This window comes from Oryctolagus cuniculus, chromosome 1 (genome assembly GCF_051225735.1).
Source record: "Oryctolagus cuniculus isolate XC-2025 breed Fujian yellow rabbit chromosome 1, ASM5122573v1, whole genome shotgun sequence".
NCBI lineage: Eukaryota > Metazoa > Chordata > Mammalia > Lagomorpha > Leporidae > Oryctolagus > Oryctolagus cuniculus.
Genome location: NC_142867.1, coordinates 146,071,029 through 146,093,607, shown reverse-complemented (window position 1 = coordinate 146,093,607; position 22,579 = coordinate 146,071,029). Strand labels below are relative to the sequence as shown.

Here is a 22,579-nt window from a genome sequence, read left to right as displayed (position 1 = left end):
ACAGAGCCAGTGCTCCAAGTTACCATCCAAACAGATAAACTGAACAGCCACTGGGTGAAACTGCAATGGGATGGAAAGCCTCGAGGCCCGGCCTGGAAACGACCCCAGTGCAAGACAGGAAGGTCCGAGGCATAAGAACACACGCCTAGCAGCATCAGAAAGAGACAGGCAGATGCAGTGCAGTCACTGAGGATGGAGCCCACCTAACCCACCAGAAGGGCGTTACCCTGAGCATCTTTGCTTGGCTGCTCTGTCAAGTCATACCTTTAGTGCCCAGCCTTGGGCTGTCCTGAAAGGGGCGCCACAGCCTGCCAACCTTACTTGGGGCCCAGGGGAAGAAAACAGGACAACAGTTGTGAACAGAAAACCAAGAAGACTGTGCCCCAGTCCCAGGGTCACTGCACATCAGTTTGTCCCAACAGAAGCCCATCAGCTTCCCTCAGTAGGTATCAGGTCCTTTCACAGATGAGAAACTGAATTGAGAATACATCTCCACACATGTGGTCTCACAGTGAAAACGAGGAGGGGACTGAGAACCCCGCATGCAAGGCCTGGGCCTGGACCCTCACCTGCCCCAACAGGATCCCACACAGGAGACAGGGATCCTGGCCTTCAGGATCCCCTGGAGAACTGGAAACTTCCACTCACAGGCATGTGGAACCTGGGAAGTTGGGAATGCAGAGGAGGGTGACAGCCTGTTAGCTCAGATATGGCTGAAGCCACAGTCCTGTGGCATACTGGCTCCATTCCTAAGACTGCTTTCCCATGCACAGCCCCTCCTCTTCCTTCATCTGACCCTCACCAAGGAGCTGGGGAAAGGGGCTGCCTCCCTGTTGGGGATGTACTAATGAACAGATGGAGGGGAGGGGTCACTGTGGCACAGCCTTCCCTCTTGGAAGATGGAGGCACAAGCCACATGTGTACACGACTGCTCCAAGAGTCATCAACAGGTAGACACTGGGTGATCCGCCTGGATAATGGTACAGTGGACCTGCTCAGCAGGGAGAAACCTAGTGCCTGACACATAATCATCTACTGCTAGGAAGATAGGGGTGGATGGGAAGGGCCAGAACTTCAGGTAGATCTCACCTGAGAGGCAGCCACGCAAGTGTGCAAATGAATTATTATAGGCACACTGTACCTATAGTTAAAAATGAGCACTGTCCCAAACAATCACGGAGCAGCAACCAGGTCACTCTGGAGACACTCACCCCTCGGGTTCAGGGGCCACTCTAAAAACCGCAGCCTGCACTGCAAATGGGCCTCGGTTTGGTTTCACAACAGATTATCTCCATCCAGAGGATAGGTGGTGGCATCTTCTACACAGGCAGGCCCCAGTGACTACCCCTCCATGGATTCTTATTGGGCCACATCTGAGAACCAGGGTGTTTACCAGCTGTGCCTGGGTTATAAATAGACTTGGTACTGTCTGCTTCTAACAAAAGTAATAGCAGCAGGCCTGACCACCTCTGACAGGCCAATGACAGGGAGTTGGGGCAGCTCTGTTTTCTCTGCTCCAGACCCTGCTATATCAGAAAGTGCTCTTCAGGCTGGTACAGCTTGCAGAGTCCCACAGGTCCCCACTTCTATCTCCTGCAATGGATCCTGTTTGGGTAGATCTACAGGGCGCAGCTTAGGGCACAGGGTCTCAGTGGACAGGAGAGGTCAGGCCTATCGGGTGTGCCCTGTACCCAGCACTGAGCCTGCACCTTCCTGGCAAGCCCATACCCACACTGAAGAATACATAGAATGAATGAGGGACACAGAGAGATACATGGGAGCTCAACTGCAGAAGTAGTGAGTCCCACACCTGAAGCAGGTAGACAGGGATAGCAGGTCCAGGGCATGAGTTGGTGCTGGGGGTGTTGAGGGGGAATGGGTGAAGTCAGGGGTGCAGGGAGTTCTAGGGATACACAGTGGGCTGGCCTTGCAGGCTCCTTTCAGGCATCCTGTTTTCTCCTTCCCCTCCGGCCAGTGGAGGGGACCTATCCCTGGTGACTGCGGCAGGAGTGGCCCCCAGGCTCATCCTTCTGCACAGAGAGGGGTATGAGGACATCCTGGGTTCTCAGCCTGGAACACTGGACCCCACCCTCCCGCAGTGGGCTGAATCAAACACAATGGGCAGAGCACAGAGGATTAGACTCCAGGTGTAAACTGCAACCAAAGGATAAGGTCCCCATGCTCCTCTTCCCACTGGGATTATTCTGGAAGCTGGCATGGCCTAGGCTCTGGAAGTGAAAGTCCCAGATCACATGTGCAGGCAGCCCACATGTTTCTACCTGACCCCACGTCAACCTGCTGCTGGGCCAGTAAGGACCTACCATCCCACCCAAAGGGACCTTGTGGGCACATCATGGGAGACTTTATCTCACTACCCCTTCAGCCAGCTCTTCTCATCCCAGCTAGGTGGGGAGGCTACAGGAAGGATCCCGCAGACTAACTCCCTCCTCCCTTTGTTCAAAAGGGTATTTCCTGGGCAGACAAGGGAAGTGGAGGGCGTGGGCCTCAAGGCAAGAACACAGTAAGTATGAACTTCAACTAACCTCACAGTAGCCTACAAAGCAGAAACTCACCCCATTTCACAGATGAGCAAACAGAAGCTCAACAAGGTCACATAATTCACCTGAGATGCATTACAGGGCTTCTCACCCCAAAATCATTCTTCTTCCATCCAGCAAAGCAGTTCCTAGAGGGAAGAGGGATGCCCAGGGAGGGGCAAAAAAGGCTGGGGAAGGAGCAAGAGGTGGAGCCAGGATCTGCAGGGCCAGAACCAAGTCAGGCTCACTTGGCTGAAGTAGGAGGATACCCAGTCAGACAGGAGCCTGGGAAGACTGCACACTCCCTGCAAGGCGGGAGGGGGCTCCTGAGAATCAGGGGCAGGTGGGCAGAGTGTTTACCCAGCTCAGCCCAAACCCCGCCCGAGCAGACATCACTTGTCTATCAGGCTCACTCTGGCCCCAGCCCACTCTTAGGCCCACCCATCTCTCACAAAGCAGGAGGCTATGGGGCCAGGCCCACCCTTCTCATCATGCCACTACCTTTCCCCTAGGGTAGGGATGAGGAATGTTGGTTGGGCAGAGAAATCATTTGCTCTAGCCTTGTGAAGACAATCATAGGCAGGACTCAAAATTCATTAAGTCTATAGCAGGCTACTTTGTTTTTAAGAATTATTTATTTGAAAGAATTTGGGCTGGCACTGTGGCGTAACAGGTAAAACCACTGCCTGCAGTGCCAATATCCCACATGAGCGCTGGTTCAAGACCTGGCCGCGGGCCAGCACTGCGGCGCAGCATGTTAAAACCCAAGTTTGCAACACTGGCATCCCATGTGGGCACCAGTTCAAGTCCCAGCTGCTCCATTTCTGATCCAGCTCTGCTATGGACTGGGAAAGCAGTACAAGATGGCCCGTCTTTAGGCCACTGCACCCATGTGGAAGACCCAGAAGAAGCCCCTGGCACCTGGCTTCAGATCAGCTCAGCTCTGGCCATTGCAATCATCTAGGGGGTGAACCAGCAGATGGAAGACCTCTCTCTCTCTCTCTCTCTCTCTCTTTCTCTCTCTGTGGCTCTGGCTCTGGCTCTCTCTGTAACTGCCTTTCAAACAAATAAAATAAATCTTAAATTAAAACAAACAAACAAACAAAAAAACACAAAAAACCTGGCTGCTCCACTTCTGATCCAGTTCTCTGTTATGGCCTGGGAAAGCAATGTAAGATGGCCCAAGTGCTTGGGCCCCTGCAACCGCATGGAAGACCTGGAAGAAGCTCCTGGCTTCGGATTGGCCCAGCTCTGGCCGTTGTGGGCATTTGGGGAGTAAATCAGACCTTTTCTATCTGTAACTGTCTCTCTCTGCCTTCTAAATAAATAAATCTGAGGGAGGAAAGCAGGAAAGCAGGAAAGCAGGAAAGCAGGAAGGAAGGAAGGAAGGAAGGAAGGAAGGAAGGAAGGAAGGAATCACAGAGAGACATGGAGAGACAGAGAGAGATGGTCCATCCGCTGATCCACTCCCTAAATGGCCATGACAGCCAGACCAAAGCCAAGAGGGAGGACCTTCATCCAGGTCTCCAACATGAATGGCAGGAGCCCAAGCAGTTGGGTCATCTTCTGCTGCTTTCCTAGGCATGTCAACAGTGAGATGGATCATAAGTGGAGCAGCTGGGACTCAAGTCGACGACCATTTGGGATGCCAGCATCACAGGCGGTGGCTTAACCCGCTAAAATAACACTGGGCAACTTAGATAATTTTGTATGGCCTACGAATGTTATAAATATCAACATGGACCTTGGCAGAAAAAAGGTTCTCCACCCCTGCTCTAGGGGTACCTACACTTACGGCTGTGGGGACATAGGGACAAAGGGCCTGCGTATGGGGTGTGGGTGGGGTTGTTTGCTCTGGTAGCTGTCACTACCCCGCCAAACCACAGCCCCTCTTCTGTTACGCTTGCATTGATCTGCAGTGGCTCTCCCATCTCTAACCACGAACCCCAGCTGCCCTGGGCAGCGTCCAAATGCTAAGCTGCTTTTAGAAAACTGGGAATTCATCCCTGGTCAAGAGGGATTTAGCCAGAATTGGGTGCCATTTAGAGAAGATTATAGCCTAATTGCCCCATGTCAGCAGACAGGCTTCTGGCCAGCTGAGCTGAGAGCTGGCGGAGGTCCCCACAGACCCTGGCTCTCTGCTGTAGGACACAGAACCCTGTCTGAGGCGTGGGGACCAGCCCTCGTCATTGTCCATGGCAGCTGGATGCCTGGACACAGACTTCCATTCAGGAGGCCCCACTAGGCAGCTGTCCAGCTCATATCTGTCTCAGTAAGCAGAGTGGCCAGGAGTTTCTTCACTCATCTTGGACCCTCACCACATTTCTTCACCTTCTTAGCCTGTTTTAGGAAGAGACACCAGCAAGGCTCACAGTCAACAAGTGGCATAAGGGTCTCAAGTTAAAGCTGTCTCCCTGCCAGCCCAAGTATTTGATGGCCCAGGAGCTCCAAAAGGTGGACATGCCAGCTCACAAAACTGCCGCTGGAGCTGGTGCCTCCAGGTATTTCCATTCTCCCCAAGAGCCTGATGAGGCAACATCCATTCTTGGGTTGAATCACTCGGTGATGGCAAAAATGTCCAGTCCTTGGGCTGGCACTGTGGCAGAGTGGATGAAGCTGCCACCTACAACTCTGGCATCCCACATGATCTCCGGTCCATGTCCCGGCTGCTCCACTTCCAATACAGCTCCTTGCTAAAGGCCTGGGAAAGCAGTGGAAGATGGCTCAAGTGTTTGGGACCGACAGCCAAGTCAAAGGCCCAGATAAAGCTCCTGGCTCCTGGACCAGTGCTGGCTCCTGCAGCCATCTGGGGAGTGAATCGGTGGATGAAAGATCTCTCTCTCTTTTTCTCTCTCTCACTCACTCTCTCCCTCTCTGTAACTCTTTCAAAAGAGAAAAATAAACCTTTAAAAAAAATGTCCAGTCCTGGTGGGTCACCTGCCACAAGAGGCTCACATACCCTGAAGAAAGACCCCAAGGCTCAGATCAAGGGACTAAGACACCAATCAAGCCCAGTCGTCTGGTCTCCTGCTCTGCCCTGCCCCCTTACACCTTGAAGCCTGGCCTCAACAGACCCTCATACACGGTCATCCTAGACTCTCTTACAGAGACAACCCTGGACCACGTCAAGTTTGTCAGGGTTTGAATGTGGTTTGTCCCAACAAAACTCACTCACACTGAGGTCTCACTCCCCAGGCCGGCAGTATTGGAAGGTGGGGACTAGTAGGTGTCTGGGTCACGGGGCCAAGCCCCCATCAATGGGTGAATGCCTTTCTGAAGGGAAGAGGTTAGCTATCACGAGCGTTCAGCCTGCTTTTCTCTTCTGCACATGCCCCTTTGCTGTCTGCTTTGTGCCATGAGTTGAAGCAGCACAAGGCCCTCAGCAGACAGCCAGCAGGTGCTGGGCCACGCTCTTGGATGCCCCAGCCTTCAGGATCCTAACCCAAAACAAACCTCTTTCCTTGATAAACTACCAGTCTCTGGCCTTCTTTTCATCATGAAACAACAGAATTACTGACAGTCAACATTACTCAGCAATACTGGTCCCAGGAGCAGCAGTCCTAACACAAACCACAGGTGATAATCAGGACCCACCACGGGGGAGAAGTAATTCACGCCACAAACCCCTCTATGAGCCTGTAACATGTGGCTGTGTGAGGGGTCCCCAAAGAAAGAGAGCCCGGGATAGGGTGGGGGGGAAGCTCAGGTCACTATGAACAAGGGTGACTTCCCAACAGCCAACAGGAGCCTGAGGAGCAGGTAAGGACATGTCCTTCTGAGCCTCGGTCCCACCTGACAGGACCACAGTTCAGACTCCAGCCAGTGTGGGCAGGAAAAAAGCCTCCCACAGTAGAAACTAAGGCACAGCTGGAGATGCAGTTCACTGGTGTGACCAACAGCAGCCATGCTTCTTAGTGGGAACAGGAATCTGGGTGTGATAGGGGACCCTGGCATGGCCTGTGGAGTACTTGCTGAATGACCACAGACCCACACGTGATTCCTGCAAAGCTGTCCCAAGCCAGGGAAGAGGAAGAGCAGGCAGAGAGAAGGGTGAGGGTAGTTACCTCAGAGTGGGTTTGGAATCCAAGACTGAAGGGGGAGTCGTGGGGTGGAGGGGACAAATAGCCAGACCAAGGGGCCTGGCAACCAGAAAAGGGCACCTAACACTGAGACTACAAGACTACAAGGGAGGCATCTGAACCCCAATCAGGTATCATCTCTCACCTTCACAAGGGGCCCAGAACCCGCCTCTGCCTATCTGAGCATCACAGTAGGATCTGAACCTGGATCTGACCAGTGGCTGACTCCAGGTCCCCTCAAAACACACACAGTCAAAACACGCACTGCTAAGTCAGTCAGCTCATTGGGCTGAGCTAAGCCCAGACAGACAGAAAATTACTTCAAGACTGTCATGTGGACCACTTAAAAAATAACCACACAAATACACACTGGAGGAAGAAAAATATCACATTCTTCTTGTATCTAGAATCTAACCAACCATACTGTGTGATTTTTTGAAACCATGTGTAATTCTATTATTATCTGTGAAGATTAAAACAAAAAAGAAGGACTATCACTGACTGACAGTGACTGAAGCCAACTTTGCCAGTGCAGGGGTAAATACCTAGGCCCTTGGTTCCTATGACATATGTGTCCCTAAATATCACTGCATTGTTCAAAATCACACAACAAAAACCAGGGCTTCAGTGAAAGATGGTTAGTTACATAAAAACTTCATTGGTTACATAAAAAAGAAAAATAGAAACTTAAAAAAAAACAATAGCACATAATCAAGACAGTGTGGTACTGGCAAAAGAATAATCACACAGATCAATGGAACACAACAGGGAGCCCAGAAATAGATCCACACAAATATGGTCAACTGATTTTCTACAAAGGAACAAAGCCAAATTAATAAAGGAAAGTTTTTTCAACAAATGGTGCTAGACCAACTGGACATCCAGATGCACAATAATGATACAGATCTAGCTGTCTTCACAAAAACTAACTCAAAGTGGACCACAGACCCGAACAAAAAATGAAAAAGTAGAAAACCCTTTTTTTTTCTAAAGATTTATTTACCTGAGAGGCAGTTACAGAGAGAGTGAAAGGTCTTCCATCTGCTAGTGTACTCCCCAAATGACCACAAAAATTGGACCCAGTTCAGGCTGAAGCCAGGAGCCTGGAACTCCATCTGAGTCTCCCACATGGGTAGGAGGGGTCCAAGCACTCAGGCCATATTCTGCCGCTCTCCAACACACCCTGGCAGGGAACTGGATCAGAAGTGGAGCAGCTACACCTAGAACTAATGCTCATATGAGATAGCGACACTGCAAGCAGTGGTTTAACCCGTTGTGCCACAACACCAGCCCGGTAGAAAACTAATTAAGAAAACAGAAATCTATGTGACTTTGGGTTTGGTGATGAAGGTCATAGCACTGAAAAGCATGATTCATGAAAACAAAAATGGACTTAAAAAAAAAAAAAAAACCAGGGCAGGCAATTGATACAATAAACCCTTGGGATGCTGATATCCCATATTGGAGTGCCTGAGTTCAAGTCCCAGCTCCACTCGTGATTCCAGCTTCCCGCTAACAAGCATGCTGGGAGGCAGTAGATGATCGCTCAGGTAGTTGGGTCCTTGCACCCACATGGGAGACATGGATTGAGTGCCTTGCTCCTGGTTTAAGCTTGGTGCAGCCCCAGCTGTTGTAGGCATTTGGGGAGTGAATCAAAGGATGAGAAATCTCTCTCTCCCTTTTAATAAGTAAATAATATAGAAACCTCTGCTTTGTCAAATGCATTGTTAAGAGAATAAGCCGGGCTGGCGCCACAGCTCACTTAGCTAATCCTCCGCCTGCAGCGCCAGCACCCCAGGTTCTAGTCCCAGTTGGGGCGCCAGATTCTGTCTCGGTTGCTCCTCTTCCAGTCCAGCTCTCTGCTGTGGCCCAGGTGTGCAGTGGAGGATGGCCCAAGTGCTTAGGCCCTGCACCCGCATGGGAGACCAGGAGGAGGCACCTGGCTCCTGGCTTCGGATCAGCTCCTGGCTTCGGCGCCAGCCATGGCGGCCATTTGGGGGGTGAACCAACAGAAAAAGGAAGATCTTTCTCTATTTCTCTCTCACTGTCTAACTCTGCCTGTCAAAAAAAAAAAAAAAAAAAAAAAAGAGAGAGAGAGAGAGAGAGAATAAGCCATAGACTAGAAGAAATATTTTCAAAACAGAACCTGTATCCAAAATATATAAAGAACAGAACTTGTATCCCCTGCCTACCAAAAAAATGCATATCCAAAATACAGAAAACAACTTGTATTCAACATATATACAAATATATCCAAAAACTGTACCCAAAAGATCAGGACAGATAATTCATCAAAGAAGATATACAAACGGCAAATAGAAGATGTTCAACATCCTATGTCATTAGGGAATCGCAAATTAAACACTAACATGCCACTACACACCCATTAAATGTATCAAATCTGTAACATTAACAGTAATACCAAATGCAGGCAAGAACATGGAGCAACAAGAACTGTCAGTTATAGCTGAGAAATACAACATGGTCCAGCCACTTTGGAAGACAGTTTGGCAGTTTCTTACAAAGCTAAACAAACCACATAATCTGGCACTCTCTTAGGTATTTACCCAAATGACGTGAAAACATGGGTCCACACAAAATATTGGACAGAAATGTTTATAACAGCTTAATTCATAATTGCCAAAACCAGAAAGCAGCTAGAATGCTCTTCAATGGTGAACAAACTGGTACATCCGTACAAGTAAATATTACTATGCAAAAAAAAAGCTATCAAGCTATGAAAGGACGTGGATGAAACTTAAATATATAATGCTAAATGAAATAGGTCAATCTGAAAAGGCAACATATGTATTATATGATTCCAATTATGTGACATTCTTGAAATGACAAAACTACAGAGATGGCAAAAATATCAGTGATTGCCAGAGACTGGTAGAAGGTGGGTCTGAATAGGTGAACTATGGGAGATTTATTTTTTAAAAAAGTGAAATGATCCTATGTTATATTGTGATGGTAGATAAATGAAACAACACATATGTCAAAACCCAGCTAACTTCACAGAACAAAGAGTGAACTCTAATATATGTGAATTTAAAAAAAAAGTCATTTAGGAGATCAAGGAATGTAGGGATACAATGTAGAATTTGGTAAAACCATCTAATTGCATTACAAATGTATGAAACCAAGTCACTGACCAGGGTGGGAGGATAAGATGCTGAATTGAGTAACTCTGGAAGGAGTCTGTAAGACTAAAGGCAGGGGCCAGCGCTGTGGCATAGTGGGTAAAGCCATTGCCTGCAGTGCCGGCATCCCATATCAACGCCAGTTCATGTCCCGGCTGCTCCACTTCCAATTCAGCTCTCTGCTATGGCCTGGGAAAGCAATGAAAGATGGCCCAAGTCCTTGGGCCCCTGCACCTGTGTGGGAGACCTGGAGGAAGTTCCTGGCTCCTGGCATTGGATTGGCACAGCAGCCATTTGGGGAGTGAACCAAAAGATGGAGGATCTCTCTCTCTGCCTCTCTGTAAATCTGCCTTCCAAATAAATAAATAAATCTTTAAATTAAAAAAAAAAAGACTAAAGGCAAAAGGATTTATACAAAAGCTGTACTCTAGCTGACTGTTTCCCATGGGGATACAGGTTGGCCCTCCAGACACTACTCTGTGTGGACTGGAAAGGGGCACTTCAGTCACTGATGGCGATGGGGGCCAGGTATCTCTCTGATGGAGCAGGGAAGTACCAATAAGCAGGGGACATGGTAAGGATGATTCGTGTGCAGATGGATTAATTTGGACACATCAATATGAAATCATATTTCACTAAATACACACCCAGATGGCTGCCTCCAGGTGTATCTGGAGATACACGTATGTCACAGAGGTTAGTGTACATACATATACCTCCTTGCTTTGTAGCCAAGAAGGCCTAGTGAAGACCCCAGAGGCAGCGAGCCATCTAGCAAATAGATCTTGGTTTCTAAGACTTTCTCAAGTAATGGATCTAGGGTGTCCTGGGAGGAACACTGATTCTAGGATTGGGGGAAGTAAGGAAAGATAGGAGGGGCAAGCGGTTAGCCTACCAGTTAAGATAACCACATATCGGCCAGCGCCGTGGCTCACTAGGCTAATCCTCCGCCGGCACACCGGGTTCTAGTCCCGGTCGGGGCACCGGATTCTGTCCCAGTTGCCCCTCTTCCAGGCCAGCTCTCTGCTGTGGCCACGGAGTGCAGTGAAGGATGGCCCAAGTACTTGGGCCCTGCACCCCATGGGAGACCAGGATAAATACCTGGCTCCTGCCATCGGATCAGCGCAGTGCGCTGGCCACAGCATGCCGGCCATTGGAGGGTGAACCAACGGCAAAGGAAGACCTTTCTCTCTGTCTCTCTCTCTCACTGTCCACTCTGCCTGTCAAAAAAAAAAAAAATTAAAAAAAAAAAAAGATAACCACATATCACATCTGAGCATCTAAGTTTGTGCCCTGTCTCAGCTCCCAACTCCAGCTTCCTGCAAATGCAAACCCTGGGAGACAATGGTGATGACTCAAGTAACTGAGTTTCTGCCATCCACATGGGAAGACTGGGACTGAGTGCCCCACTCTGGCCCCCCTCAATGGGTATCTGGGGAGTGAATCAATGAATGGGAGTTCTCTCTCTCAAATAAGTAAATTTTTTCTATGTAAAAAAAAAATTTTTTTTTAATGATGGAATAAGTCAAAGGGGCCTAAGAGCCATCTAAAAGAGCTTTCAATAGTCAAACCCAGAAAAAATTTGAGCAAAAAAATTAGTACAATTGGATTATAACTCAATGTATAAAACAGATTTCTATGAGTCTACACTGATACAAATAAATAAATGGAGGGAAGGCAGAAGGGTGAGCCTCCCAGGCAGCAAAGCTCCAAATACTTCATGCAGCCACCCTGCCCTCAAAGACATGACCCAACCTCCTACTCCTGAGGGTGGGCTGCACAGTGACTCAGTGTGGAGAGGAGCAGTGAGTAACAAGCACCTCCGCCAGGTAGCCAAGCTCAGCAGCAACAGTGTGAACCCCTGAAATGTGTAAGGGCCTTTACTTCTTTGATCTTCCCTCTCAAACCTGCAATTACAGTTTAATCATGAGAAAAACATCAGACACATGCTAACTGAGGGACAGTCTATAAAACATCTGACCAATCTTCCTTGAAAGTGCCCAGGCCCTTAGAAGCAAGCAAAGTCTGAGAAACCATCACAGCAAGGGGAGCTGAAGGAGATGTGAGAACTAGGAGTCATGTGGGGTCCTGGACGGGGCTTTGGAACAGAAACAGGACATCAGGTAAAAACTATGGCAATCTGGATAAAGCATAAACCTTAATAACAATGCCTTGATATTCACTCATCACTTGTAACAACTTACACATGTAAATATATATTGTACATATACCGTGTTAATAAAGGCAACTGGGTGTGGAATATATAGGAACTCTATGTACTATCTCTGTAATTTAAAATCTAAAAAGGGTTACAAAGTAGTTTACTTTTACTTATTTTTTATTTACGAGAGAACGAATGAGAGAGAAAGCATTCGCATCTGCTGGTTCACTCCCTTAATACTCACAAAACTGCTGTAATCAGATGAGGTCAGCCAAAGCGAGGAGCCAGGAGTTCACTCCAGGTCTCTTGTGTGCGCAGCAGGAACCCAATTACTTCATCATCACTAATGCCTCCAGGCTCATTAGCAGAAAGCTGGAGTCAGGAGTAGAGCCGGGACTCAAACCCAGGCACTCCTGTTTGGGATGTATGTACCTTAATGACTAGGTTAAACACTCACCTCCAAAGTAACTGATTTATTTTTTAAGGGTATGGGAAATTTTTAAGACATTTGTTACTTTTTTTAAAAGATTTATTTATCTGTTTGAAAGTCAGAATTATAGAGAGAAAGACAGAGACAGAGAAGTCTTCCATCTGCTAGCTCACTCCCCAAATAGCCGCAATGGCCAGGACTGGACCAGGTCAAAGCCAAGAGCCAGGAGCTTCATATGGGTCTCTCACGTCGGTGGCAGGAGCCCAAGCCCTTGTGTCAACCTCTGCTGTTCTTCACAGGCTAGCAGCAGGAAGCTGGATTGGAAGTGGAGCAGCTGGAACCAGCACCCATATAGGTTGTCAGCATCACGGGTGGCGGCTTTACCAGCTATACCACAACACTGGCCCCTTTAAAAATTAATGCTAAAAAGGCAGCAGTCTTACACATAAGTGGTTCAGAAACACAAATGCTACAATACACATGACACTTTATCTTAACAAGGAGCTGAGGTATGCCAGTGGATGTGGTGTCACAGGGGCTGCTTGTGTGTGGCAGTAAGGTGGTGGAAAGAGGTCTTCTGAAACGGGATGGAAGCAGTACCATCAGAGTGTGTGTCCTGTGCATTCCCAGGTGGCTTGGGTCAGCTGGGTGTAGAGTTCTGCATTCACTAGTGGGTTTCATGGACAAAACATCACACAGGAAAATGCAAAATACTCATTATATTCAAACGGCTCCTTCCTACATCAATCAGTTTGGAACAGATTCACATTTTTTTTTCTTTTTTTAAAGATTTTTTATTTATTTATTTGAGAGGCAGAGTTACAGACAGTGAGAGGAAGAGACAGAGAGAAAGGTCTTCCTTCCTTTGGTTCAGTCCCCAAATGGCTGCAACGGCTGGAGCTGTGCTGATAAGAAGCCAGGAGCCAGGAGCCTCTTCCTGGCCTCCCATGTGGGTGCAGGAACCCAAGCACCTGGGCCATCTTCTACTGCTTACCCAGGCCACAGCAAAGAGCTGTATTGGAAGAGGTGCAGCTGGGACTAGAACTGGCGCCCATATGGGATGCCAGTGCACAGGCGGAGGATTAACCCACTGCACCACGTCGCCGGCCCTTCATATTTTCTTTTTAACATTAAAAGAATTTGTGTGTGTGTGTGTGCGTTTGTTTGTCTGTTTTAGATTTATTTATTGGAGAGGCAGAGTTCCTAAGAGAAGGTGGAAAGGAGGGGCAGAGAAATAGATCTTCCATCTGCTGGTTCACTCCCCAAATGGCTGCAATAGCCAGAGCTGGGCCAATCCAAAGCCAGGTGGCAGGAACTTCATCCGGTCTTCCCATGTGGGTGCATGGGCTCAAGCAATTGAGCAATCTTCTGTGGCTCCAGGCACATTAGCAGGGAGCTGGATCAGAAGAGCAACCAGGATTTGAACCGGTGCTCATATGGGATGCCTGCACTACAGGCGGCGGCTTTACCCACTATATCCCTGTGCTGGCCCAATTCACATTTTCAAAAGAAACATAACAGCAGAACTGACTGCTTCACCAAAGAAATAAACTTGGTTCAATCCCCCATCACTGGATACAGAAATGTAAATAATACCACCTTAAGATACCATTTTATTGGGGCAGCCCTGTGGCATGGCAAGTAAAACTACCGTCTGCAGCACTGGCATCCTATTTGAGTGCCACTTTGAGGCCCGGCTGCTCGGCTTCCAATCCAGCTCCCTGCTAATGTGCCTGAAGGGCAGCAGAGGAGGGCCTGTGCGCATGGGCCCCTGCACCCATGTGGGAGATCTGGAGCAAACTCCTGGCTCCTGGCTTTGGCCTGGCCCAGCCCTGGTCCCAGGTGTTGTGGCCATTTGGGGAGTAAACCAGAGGATGGAGGTTCTCTCTCTTCTGCCCCAATTCTGATATTTAATAAATCTTTAAAAAAAAAAAAAGAATCAGAAGATGGAAGATCTCTCTCTCCCCCACTTCTGTCATTCTGCCTTTAAAATAAATAAATACATAAATCTTTGATTTTAAGAGCCTTTTTTTTTATAAAGATTTATTTATTTGAAAGTCAGAGTTACATAGAGAGAGGAGAGGCAGAGAGAGAGAGAGAGGTCTTCCATCCACTGGTTCATTCCTCAATTGGCCGCAACGGCCAGAGCTGTGCTGATCCGAAGCCAGGAGCCAGGAGCTTCTTCTGGGTCTCCCATACAGATGTAGGGGCCCAAGGACTTGGGCCATCTTCTACTGCTTTCCCAAGTCATAGCAGAGAGCTGGATCGGAAGTGGAGCAGCCAGATCTTGAACGGGTGCCCATACTGGATGCCAGTGCTTCAGGCCAGGGTGTCAATCCACTGCGCCTCAGTGCCCCCCTTTTTTCTCTTTAAAGATTTATTTATTTATTTATTTATTTGAAAGTCAGAGTTACACAGAAAGAAGAGTGGCAGAGAGGGAGTGAGAGAGAGAGGTTTGTTTTGTTTTGTTTTTAAAGATCTTTTATTTATTTATTTATTATTATTATTATTATTTTTGACAGGCAGAGTGGACAGTGAGAGAGAGAGAGACAGAGAGAAAGGTCTTCCTTTTGCCGTTGGTTCACCCTCCAATGGCCGCCGCGGTGCTTTTCCTGGTCTCCCATGTGGGTGCAGGGCCCAAGCACTTGGGCCATCCTCCACTGCACTCCCGGGCCACAGCAGAGAGCTGGCCTGGAAGAGGGGCAACCGGGACAGAATCCGGCGCCCCGACCGGGACTAGAACCCAGTGTGCTGGCGCCGCAAGGCGGAGGATTAGCCTAGTGAGCCGCGGCGCCGGCCAGATCTTTTATTTATTTGAAAGAGTTACACAGAGAGAGGAGAGGCAGAGAGATACCATTACCTCAGGTCACATTTTTAGGACACACAAGGAATTCTACAGCCTCGTAGACATGCTAGCCATCAGTGAGGCCAGGCCCCTGCAGCTCCATGTGTGAGAGCTGCGCCAAACGGCCCACAGCAGGAGGAATGACACAGCAACCGGCCAGGGACACCAAGCTAGAGGCAGAAGTGCTTGCAGAGAGGACACTCCTGGGCAACCAGGGATGTGCTAGACTACAACAAAGAGAGGGGCAGAGAGCAGAGGGGCGAGCTTAGGGTGAAGCCAACAGCAGTCAGTCCTCACTCTGACCATGGCATCCCCTCCTGTAGGACAGGGACAACAGCACAGGGCACCTCAAGGTGACCGAATGCACTGCCAGGTGGCAGCAGCATCTGAGGTGGGCACAGGCATAGGGTAATGGCTGGTGAAGAGAATGAGTTATACAGACGACAACAATCTTGTAGTTCAAAAGCAAGCCATGTTTTAGCTGAAGGCAGCACCCTGCTAATTTTTTAAAACAGAAGACAGGAGCTCTATGCCAAGCAGAAGCAGCTAAGGTAGGAATCTTGGCTTGTGGGGGCTCTAACATAGCACAGGGATGGGCAAGGAGTCCTAGGACAAACCAAACATACTTTGTTTTATTTTATTTTTTTTAATATTTATTTATTTATTTGAAAGTTAGAGTTACACAGAGAGAGGAGAGGCAGAGAGAGAGAGAGAGAGAGAGAGAGAGAGAGGTCTTCCATCTGCTGGTTCACTCAGTTGGCCGCCATGACCGGAGCTGTGCCAATCCGAAGCCAGGGTCCAGGAGCTTCTTCCAGGTCCCCCACACAGGTGCAGGGGCCCAAGTACCTGGGCCATCTTCTACCTCTTTCCCAGGCCATAGCAGAGAGCTGGATCGGAAGTGGAGTAGCCAAGACTCAAACCAGAGCCCATATGGGATGCCGGCACTGCAGGCAGCCACTTTACCGGCTACGCCACAGCGCCGGCCCCAAACATGCTCTGTCATTAACTAAATGCAACATGCCTGGCTCCTGATGTGAACAAATCAACTGTAAAATGAAATTTATGAGCCAAACCAGAGAAATTCAAACACTGCATGGACAGCAGACAACATAAAGAATTTTCAACAGGTTTTCAGTTGTGAAAATTCAACTCTGGTTAGGTTTTTAAGAGTCCTGGGACCAGCACTGTGATGCAGTGGGTTAAGCTGCCACTTGAAACACCAGCATCCCATATTAGAGCACTGGTTTGAGTCCCGGCTACTCCACTTTCAAGCAGCTCTCTGCTAATGATCCTGGGAAAGCAGAGGATTATGGTGCAAGTACTTGGGCCCCTGCCATCCCTGTGAGAGACTTGGATGGAGTTCTGGGCTCTTGGCTTTGGCCTGGCCCAGCCCCAGCCTTTGAAGCCATTTGGGTGAGTGAATCAGAAGATGGAAGATCTCTCCCCCTCCCTGCCACTTCTGTCATTCTGCCTTTAAAATAAATACATAAATCTTTGATTTTTTAAGAGCCATTTTTTTTTTAAAGATTTATTTATTTGAAAGTCAGAGTTACATAGAAAAGGAGAGGCAGAGAGAAAGAGGTCTTCCAACCACTAGTTCACTCTCCAACTGGCTGCAACGGCCAGAGCTGAGCTGATCCGAAGTCAGGAGCCAGGAGCTTCTTTTGGGTTTCCCAAGTGGGTACAGGGGCCCACGGACTTGGCCATCTTTCACTGCTTTCCCAGGCCATAGCAGAGAGCTGGATCAGAAGTAGAGCAGCCAGGTCATGAACTGGCGCCCATACGGAATGCCGGCACTGCAGGTGGCGGCTTTATCCGCTACATCACAACCCCTCCCCAAGAGCCTTTATTTTCTCAACAGAAAAACTGATATATGTACATCAGTAGCCATATAAGATGAAATGAGGTGCAGTAGCCAGATGGCCACAGTAGCCACTGCGGACACCTGGCAGGGGAACAGGCACACCTGCCATCTCCCTTTCCTCACTGGTCAAACTTGTAATGAAGGTGGCATTTAAACATTTGTTAAGTCCCTTAGGAGAGAGATTATGCAAAAACCCAACTTTAAAAGAGCAAACCCATAAACAGCAAACCATTACAACTGCTTCTAACGCAATAGTAAGAGTGTCACAGCACCTTCAGACCCACAAAAACCACTGTCTTTCCCCATGTGAATTAAACCTGCTTGTCTGTGGCTCAGAGGGTAGCACCAAGCTCCACATCTTTTCTCTTTAACTGTGGCAGATGCACCACGCACACCCTGTTGTATGGCATCTGTGTCTCATATGCAGGAAGAATCAGCAGGGAGAGAATGGTCCGGGGCTCCCCATGTTTACCGTTTCTTTCTTGTCTGCACAGATCCTACCAGACAGTGCTCTGGGGCTATGCTCTCACCTTCCTAAAATGCATCTGCAATCTTTTAAATAGTCACTTCTGAAAAAGAAGCCATCCCCAGTCCCCCTAGACACCATCATCCACCTGAGCCTGGAAGACCAGCACTGCTCTGAGAAGGGCAAAGGGTATCTGCCATGCTCTCAGCCCCCTTCTCTGTTCAGCTCCCATGGCAGGGCCAGGCTGACCAGGGACAGCAGGGTTTAATCCTGAGAAGGCAGCCACACACTGAGCTTTCCTCCTCCAGGGGTCAGCTCTAGGGCTACACTCTGAATACTGGACAATACAAGGTCAAGGGCCAATGCCCCACCCCTTACAGCCTTGCATGGTGCTGGACAGTCCTGCTCACCAATCTGCCACTTTCAATGTTTGCCACAGCTCTGCATCCAGACAAGTGCAGGGAGAAGCAAGTATGAGGAGTTGGCACTCCACACACACACACACACACACACACACACACACACAAAAGATGAAGACAAAACTAATCTCTGCTCTCAAAGGAAGAAGCTGGGTCCTTGAATGACAAGAAGGCTCAGCAGGAACCTCACATGGATCTGAGATGCTCTGGCCCAAGGTGGTGGACCACCTGAGGGCTCCTGGAGAACTGGGCTAGGGCAACAGGCACCATTATTCACCAGGCATTAACCATCCCGGCCCAAACAGGCAGAGTGGCTCCCCAGGACCACAAAGTGCCTGAGGGCCCCAGTAGGGTCCAAACCACTCCTGACTCAACAGGAGGCAGCTCCTCTCTTGCCTGGTGGCACTGGCTTCCCCTGGGTCTGCAGGCTCTCAACACTGAGTTCAATCCTCCCTCAGGCCCCACCTGCTAAGTCTCAAGCATGCTTGGCATCCCTGAAGACAGGCTGCTCCATTGCAGCTGTGCCAACCACCTGCCCAGTGGAAGGTGGCCAAGGCCACGCCTCCTCGTGCCACCAGTACTAGATGGTGTAGCTATTGCTTGTCTAGAGCTGGCAGACTGTGCCAGATCCCACAACTGGTGAGACACACAGGTGCCCGGTCCCCAGGCCCTGCAGGAGGAAAAAGAACCATGACTCAAGGTGGGAGTTTCAGACATTTTTAAAAGTGGAAGGACTCTTAAAGGCTCCCTCATGACCCCAACCCCCACTCCGTTGGTGGGAAGGGAAGTGGAGCAGTTAGTGACAAGCGTGAACACAGGGCCATTATCTTTCGATTCCAGTGGCTGCCTCTCTGACTATAGGGCCCTGCAAACAAGCTCAGTTCCGCACTCTGGGGATTTTTTTTAGGGCCCTTACCAGGCTTCTTCACGTGTAAGCAGACCTCTGCTCCTACCTGCCCCCTAAAAAGCCCTAGGCCCACCCCAACACCCCTGTCTCCTTGAAGTAAGACATGCCATAGCCACTTAGGACCAGGAAAACCACGCAGCTCAGCTAAGTCCACCTAGTTTGCTTCCCCATCATGCCAAGGAGAGGACTCAGTAGGACCTGGGACAGAAGTAGCCCTCAGTGAGGTTCAAAAGATCAACAACAAAACGAACCAGTGGGCATCCTCCCATATCCCAAATGGGCACCAGTTTGGGTCCCGGCTGCTCCAGCTCCAATTCAGCTTCCTACTACTCCTGGGAAGGCAGTGGAGGACGGCCCAAGTGCTTGGGCCCCTGTACCCAAGTGCAAGATCTGGAAGCTCCTGGCTCCTGGCTTCAACCTGGCCCAGCCCTGGCCCTTGCAGTCATTTGGGGAGTGAACCAGAGAATGGAAGATCTCTCTCTCTCTGTCCCTCTTTATAACTCTGCCTTTCAAATAAACAAAATAAATCTTAAAAAAATTAATATTAAAAAATCTTGATGTGTGAAATAAGAGATGATATTTTCAATGACGATACAAAACTGAACAGGTTAACAAGAGCCTGTACTGGCAGAGGTGAGGACCAGGCACACTGTCCAGGGAGAGGGACTGGGAGCAGCTACTGGATCTGAGGCATGTTCAGCCCCTGTTCCTCTGAGCAGAAATCTTATCCCACTTCACAAAGCGGAGGGAGCAACTTGTCCAAAGCTAGGCTGCCAGTACACGGGGGAACCAGGAGGTGACTAAACCAGGTGAGCAGATGCCCAAAGAGCTCCTACAGCTGCAGCTGCACCCTCTTCCCTGTGCTAGGACCTCAGCCTCCAGACACATGCTGGGTAACTGAGCCAAGATTCCTCGTGCTGCCAAAATGTTTATGTCCCACCAGCAAGGAGCTGGCAACTGAAAGGCCCCACAGTGGAGCCAAGTTAGGTCAGTGACAGTCCCTTATTACAGCGGACACTGCCGGAGAAACACTGAACACAGAAAGGGATTGTGGGGGCTGCCCAGCGCTGGGAGGGCTGGGACTCGCGCAGAGGGAAGAGCACTGCCTGCCTGGGGGAGGGGGGATCGCAGCTGGCAGAGTGCGTGAGCCTCACCACAGGGCACTGCCACCCCTTATCACAGCCCCTCCCTGGAAGGGGGCCACATGTCGACCCAGTACCAGTGGGGCCTGGCTGCGAGAGGACACCAGTGCCTGCTGACAGACAGCATCAATGTCCACAGCCCCACCCACGGGCGATGAGGCCTTCACTGATGCCGGGTTCCCTGCTCTGCCCAGGCGTGAAGCTAAACACCCTCATGGATTAACTCACTCTCTCCTCTCTCCGATCATGAACAGGGGATTCTACAGGTCTCCTGAGGGAGGCAACAGAGGCTCCAAAGGGTCCCGGTCCCTATGGAGTGGGGCTGGCGGCGCTGCACCAAGAGCCAAGAGCTTACTGGGACACAGTCCAGGTAGGAAAGGGAGGCACCTGTAAGAAAGGGACTGGCCACACCAGGCCTTTCCAAATATACCGCTCTTTTATAAGGGGGCAAAGCTGTACCCCCATTTTGCCCAAGAGGAGGCTAAGATTCATGGAGGGTTCCTGCCCACAGCCATCACCAGCATGGGACAGCGCCCGGGTTCAAACCCATCCAGGAAGTAACTTCTCCCTCCAACCTCCAGAGCAGTGCTGGAGAGTTGGGGTGGGGTGGGGGTGGGGGTGGGGTGCGGCAGAGACAGAAACGAAACATTCTCAGGCTGCAGCAGGATTGCCCGGGACCCTCGCTGCCCTCGCTGCCACGGCACCGCCTCTCGGGCTCTCAGGCAGCGCGAGGGAGGGGAGCTATCTCCCCGCCTCTGCCCACAGAGACGACACAGCCACTGAAGTGTCCCTCCAGAAGGGACACAGACGGCACCGCAGGAAAGGCCCAGGAGAAGAGGACGGAAGCAGGCAAGGGAAGTCACGCATTCCAGCCAGCGCGGCGCAACAACAGCGGAGAGGGCCTGAAGACCCCGAACACGCAGCCCGAACCCCGACTCCCAAGACTCACGGGATGCAGCGGCTTCGCCCGGAGAGGGGAAGCGATGCGCCTGATGGTGACAGCAGGGGACACCCAGGCCAGCCACTTCCTAGTGGGTCACCTGCGTCCCTGACCGCAGCATCTGGCCTACCCCCACCCCCCGGACTCGGGCCAGTGACCCAAGCCCAACCCTGCCAGGGAGCCCGGATCCCGAGGCCGCGGCCCGGCCCACTCCCACGCCCCGCCCGAGCCCCGACCCCAGCACCGCAGGCCTGCCCTCCGCACCCCGTGCCGGGCAGGGTGACCTCAGCCGGCCCAGAGCCGGGGAGGACGCCTGCAGGCCCTAGCAGGGGTGAGGGTCCGAGACGGGGTCGCAGGCAGGGTCGCAGACTCAGGCCCGCGCGGCAGGGGTCGCCTGCTCAGACTCGGGTGGGGTGGAGGTCGGGGGGCGGCGACTCACTTCTTTGAGCTGCTCCATCTCGCTGCGGATAGCCTCGTAGTCCACCTCCAGCTCCTCAAACTGCAGCTTTAGCTGGTGCTTCTCCTCCAGTACCGCCAGCCCATACTCGGCCGCCTGGATCTTCTCGCGCGTGGTCTCGGCCAGCTCGTGAGACAGCCGCTTCAGCTCCGCGCGCAGCCACTCGGGCTGCGCCTCCATCACCAGCCGCGCGTACTCCTCCTCCTCCGACGGCGCCGACATGGTGGCCGCGAGCCGGGCCGGCTCCCCCGAGGCCGCCGCAGGCCGGGCCCTCCTCAGCCACCACCGCCGCCGCCGCCGCCGCCGCCGCAGCCGCCCAGCCCCGACGGCCGCCCGCGCCGCCACCGCCCCTCCCCGCGCGGGGAACGCCGGGGACTGCAGTCCGCATCGCCTACATGTCCCGTCGTGCCCAGCGCGCGCCCGACCCCGTCCGTGATTGGTCCGTGCCCCGAGGGGGCGGTCCCTCAGCGCCATTGCCTCCGCCCTGGAGATTGTGAGGACTGCGGTCCCGTCTCGCACCGCCTACCCGGCCCGTCGTGCCTTACGCGCTTTCAGCCCCGGCCGTGATTGGCCCGTGACGCCGCCATCACAGCCGGGTGACAGGGCTGCTTCCGGTGCCCCGGACGGCGCGCACCGAGTCCGGCATCCCAAGATGGGAAAGTGGTGGCGATGTGCTATGGGGGTACGGGAAGATCGAGAGGTCTCAGGACTTGAACCCAGGCTCTGCTTCGTCTTGCGACTCCTTAGCCCTTCAGGATGTGTTCATGGGAATAAAGATGGGTCCATAAGCGCGGTGTCGTTAATGTGCTAGAGTTGCTGCACCTGCGTCCATTTTAGGCTTGACTTCCTTCAAACTGGGGTGTCCATCGCCTTTGAACTAAATAACCGCCCTTCACTCCGATGTGGTTTGTGTGACATAACCTGCTTGTTCCTCATCCCACAGCTGCTAACCACCACAGAACGAAATGATAGGGACAGAGTCATGACAACAAAGACATCCATCGCTCCTGTTTTCTTTAGACACAAGCCCCGAGGCAAAGCCCGAGATGAAGGCACAATCCCACAGCTCCCGCCTCCCCTGCCTCCCCCATAGACCAGTTGGCCTCCCTTTGGCACCTCTCACCTCCGGCATCTGTGAGGAATGATTTCTGTGTTTCGTATGTTTGGATGTCTCACCTGGCGCACACAC

The 22,579-nt window shown here is 51.0% G+C and overlaps 1 protein-coding gene across 2 annotated transcripts in view; it reads right to left on the bottom strand.

The window, feature by feature from the left end:
• The window catches only part of BICD2 (BICD cargo adaptor 2), a 52,931-nt gene extending 31,206 nt beyond the window's left edge, over positions 1-21,725 (bottom strand). The window contains exon 1 of one of the 2 annotated variants that reach the window (XM_002708227.6): positions 21,373-21,725. In XM_002708227.6, coding sequence (XP_002708273.5) covers positions 21,373-21,612 — 240 coding nt within the window. In that variant the 5' untranslated portion in view covers positions 21,613-21,725. The remainder of the gene's footprint in view (positions 1-21,372) is intronic. The other variant, XM_017342054.4, reaches the window with a different exon arrangement.
• Between the last annotated feature and the right edge of the window lie 854 nt (positions 21,726-22,579).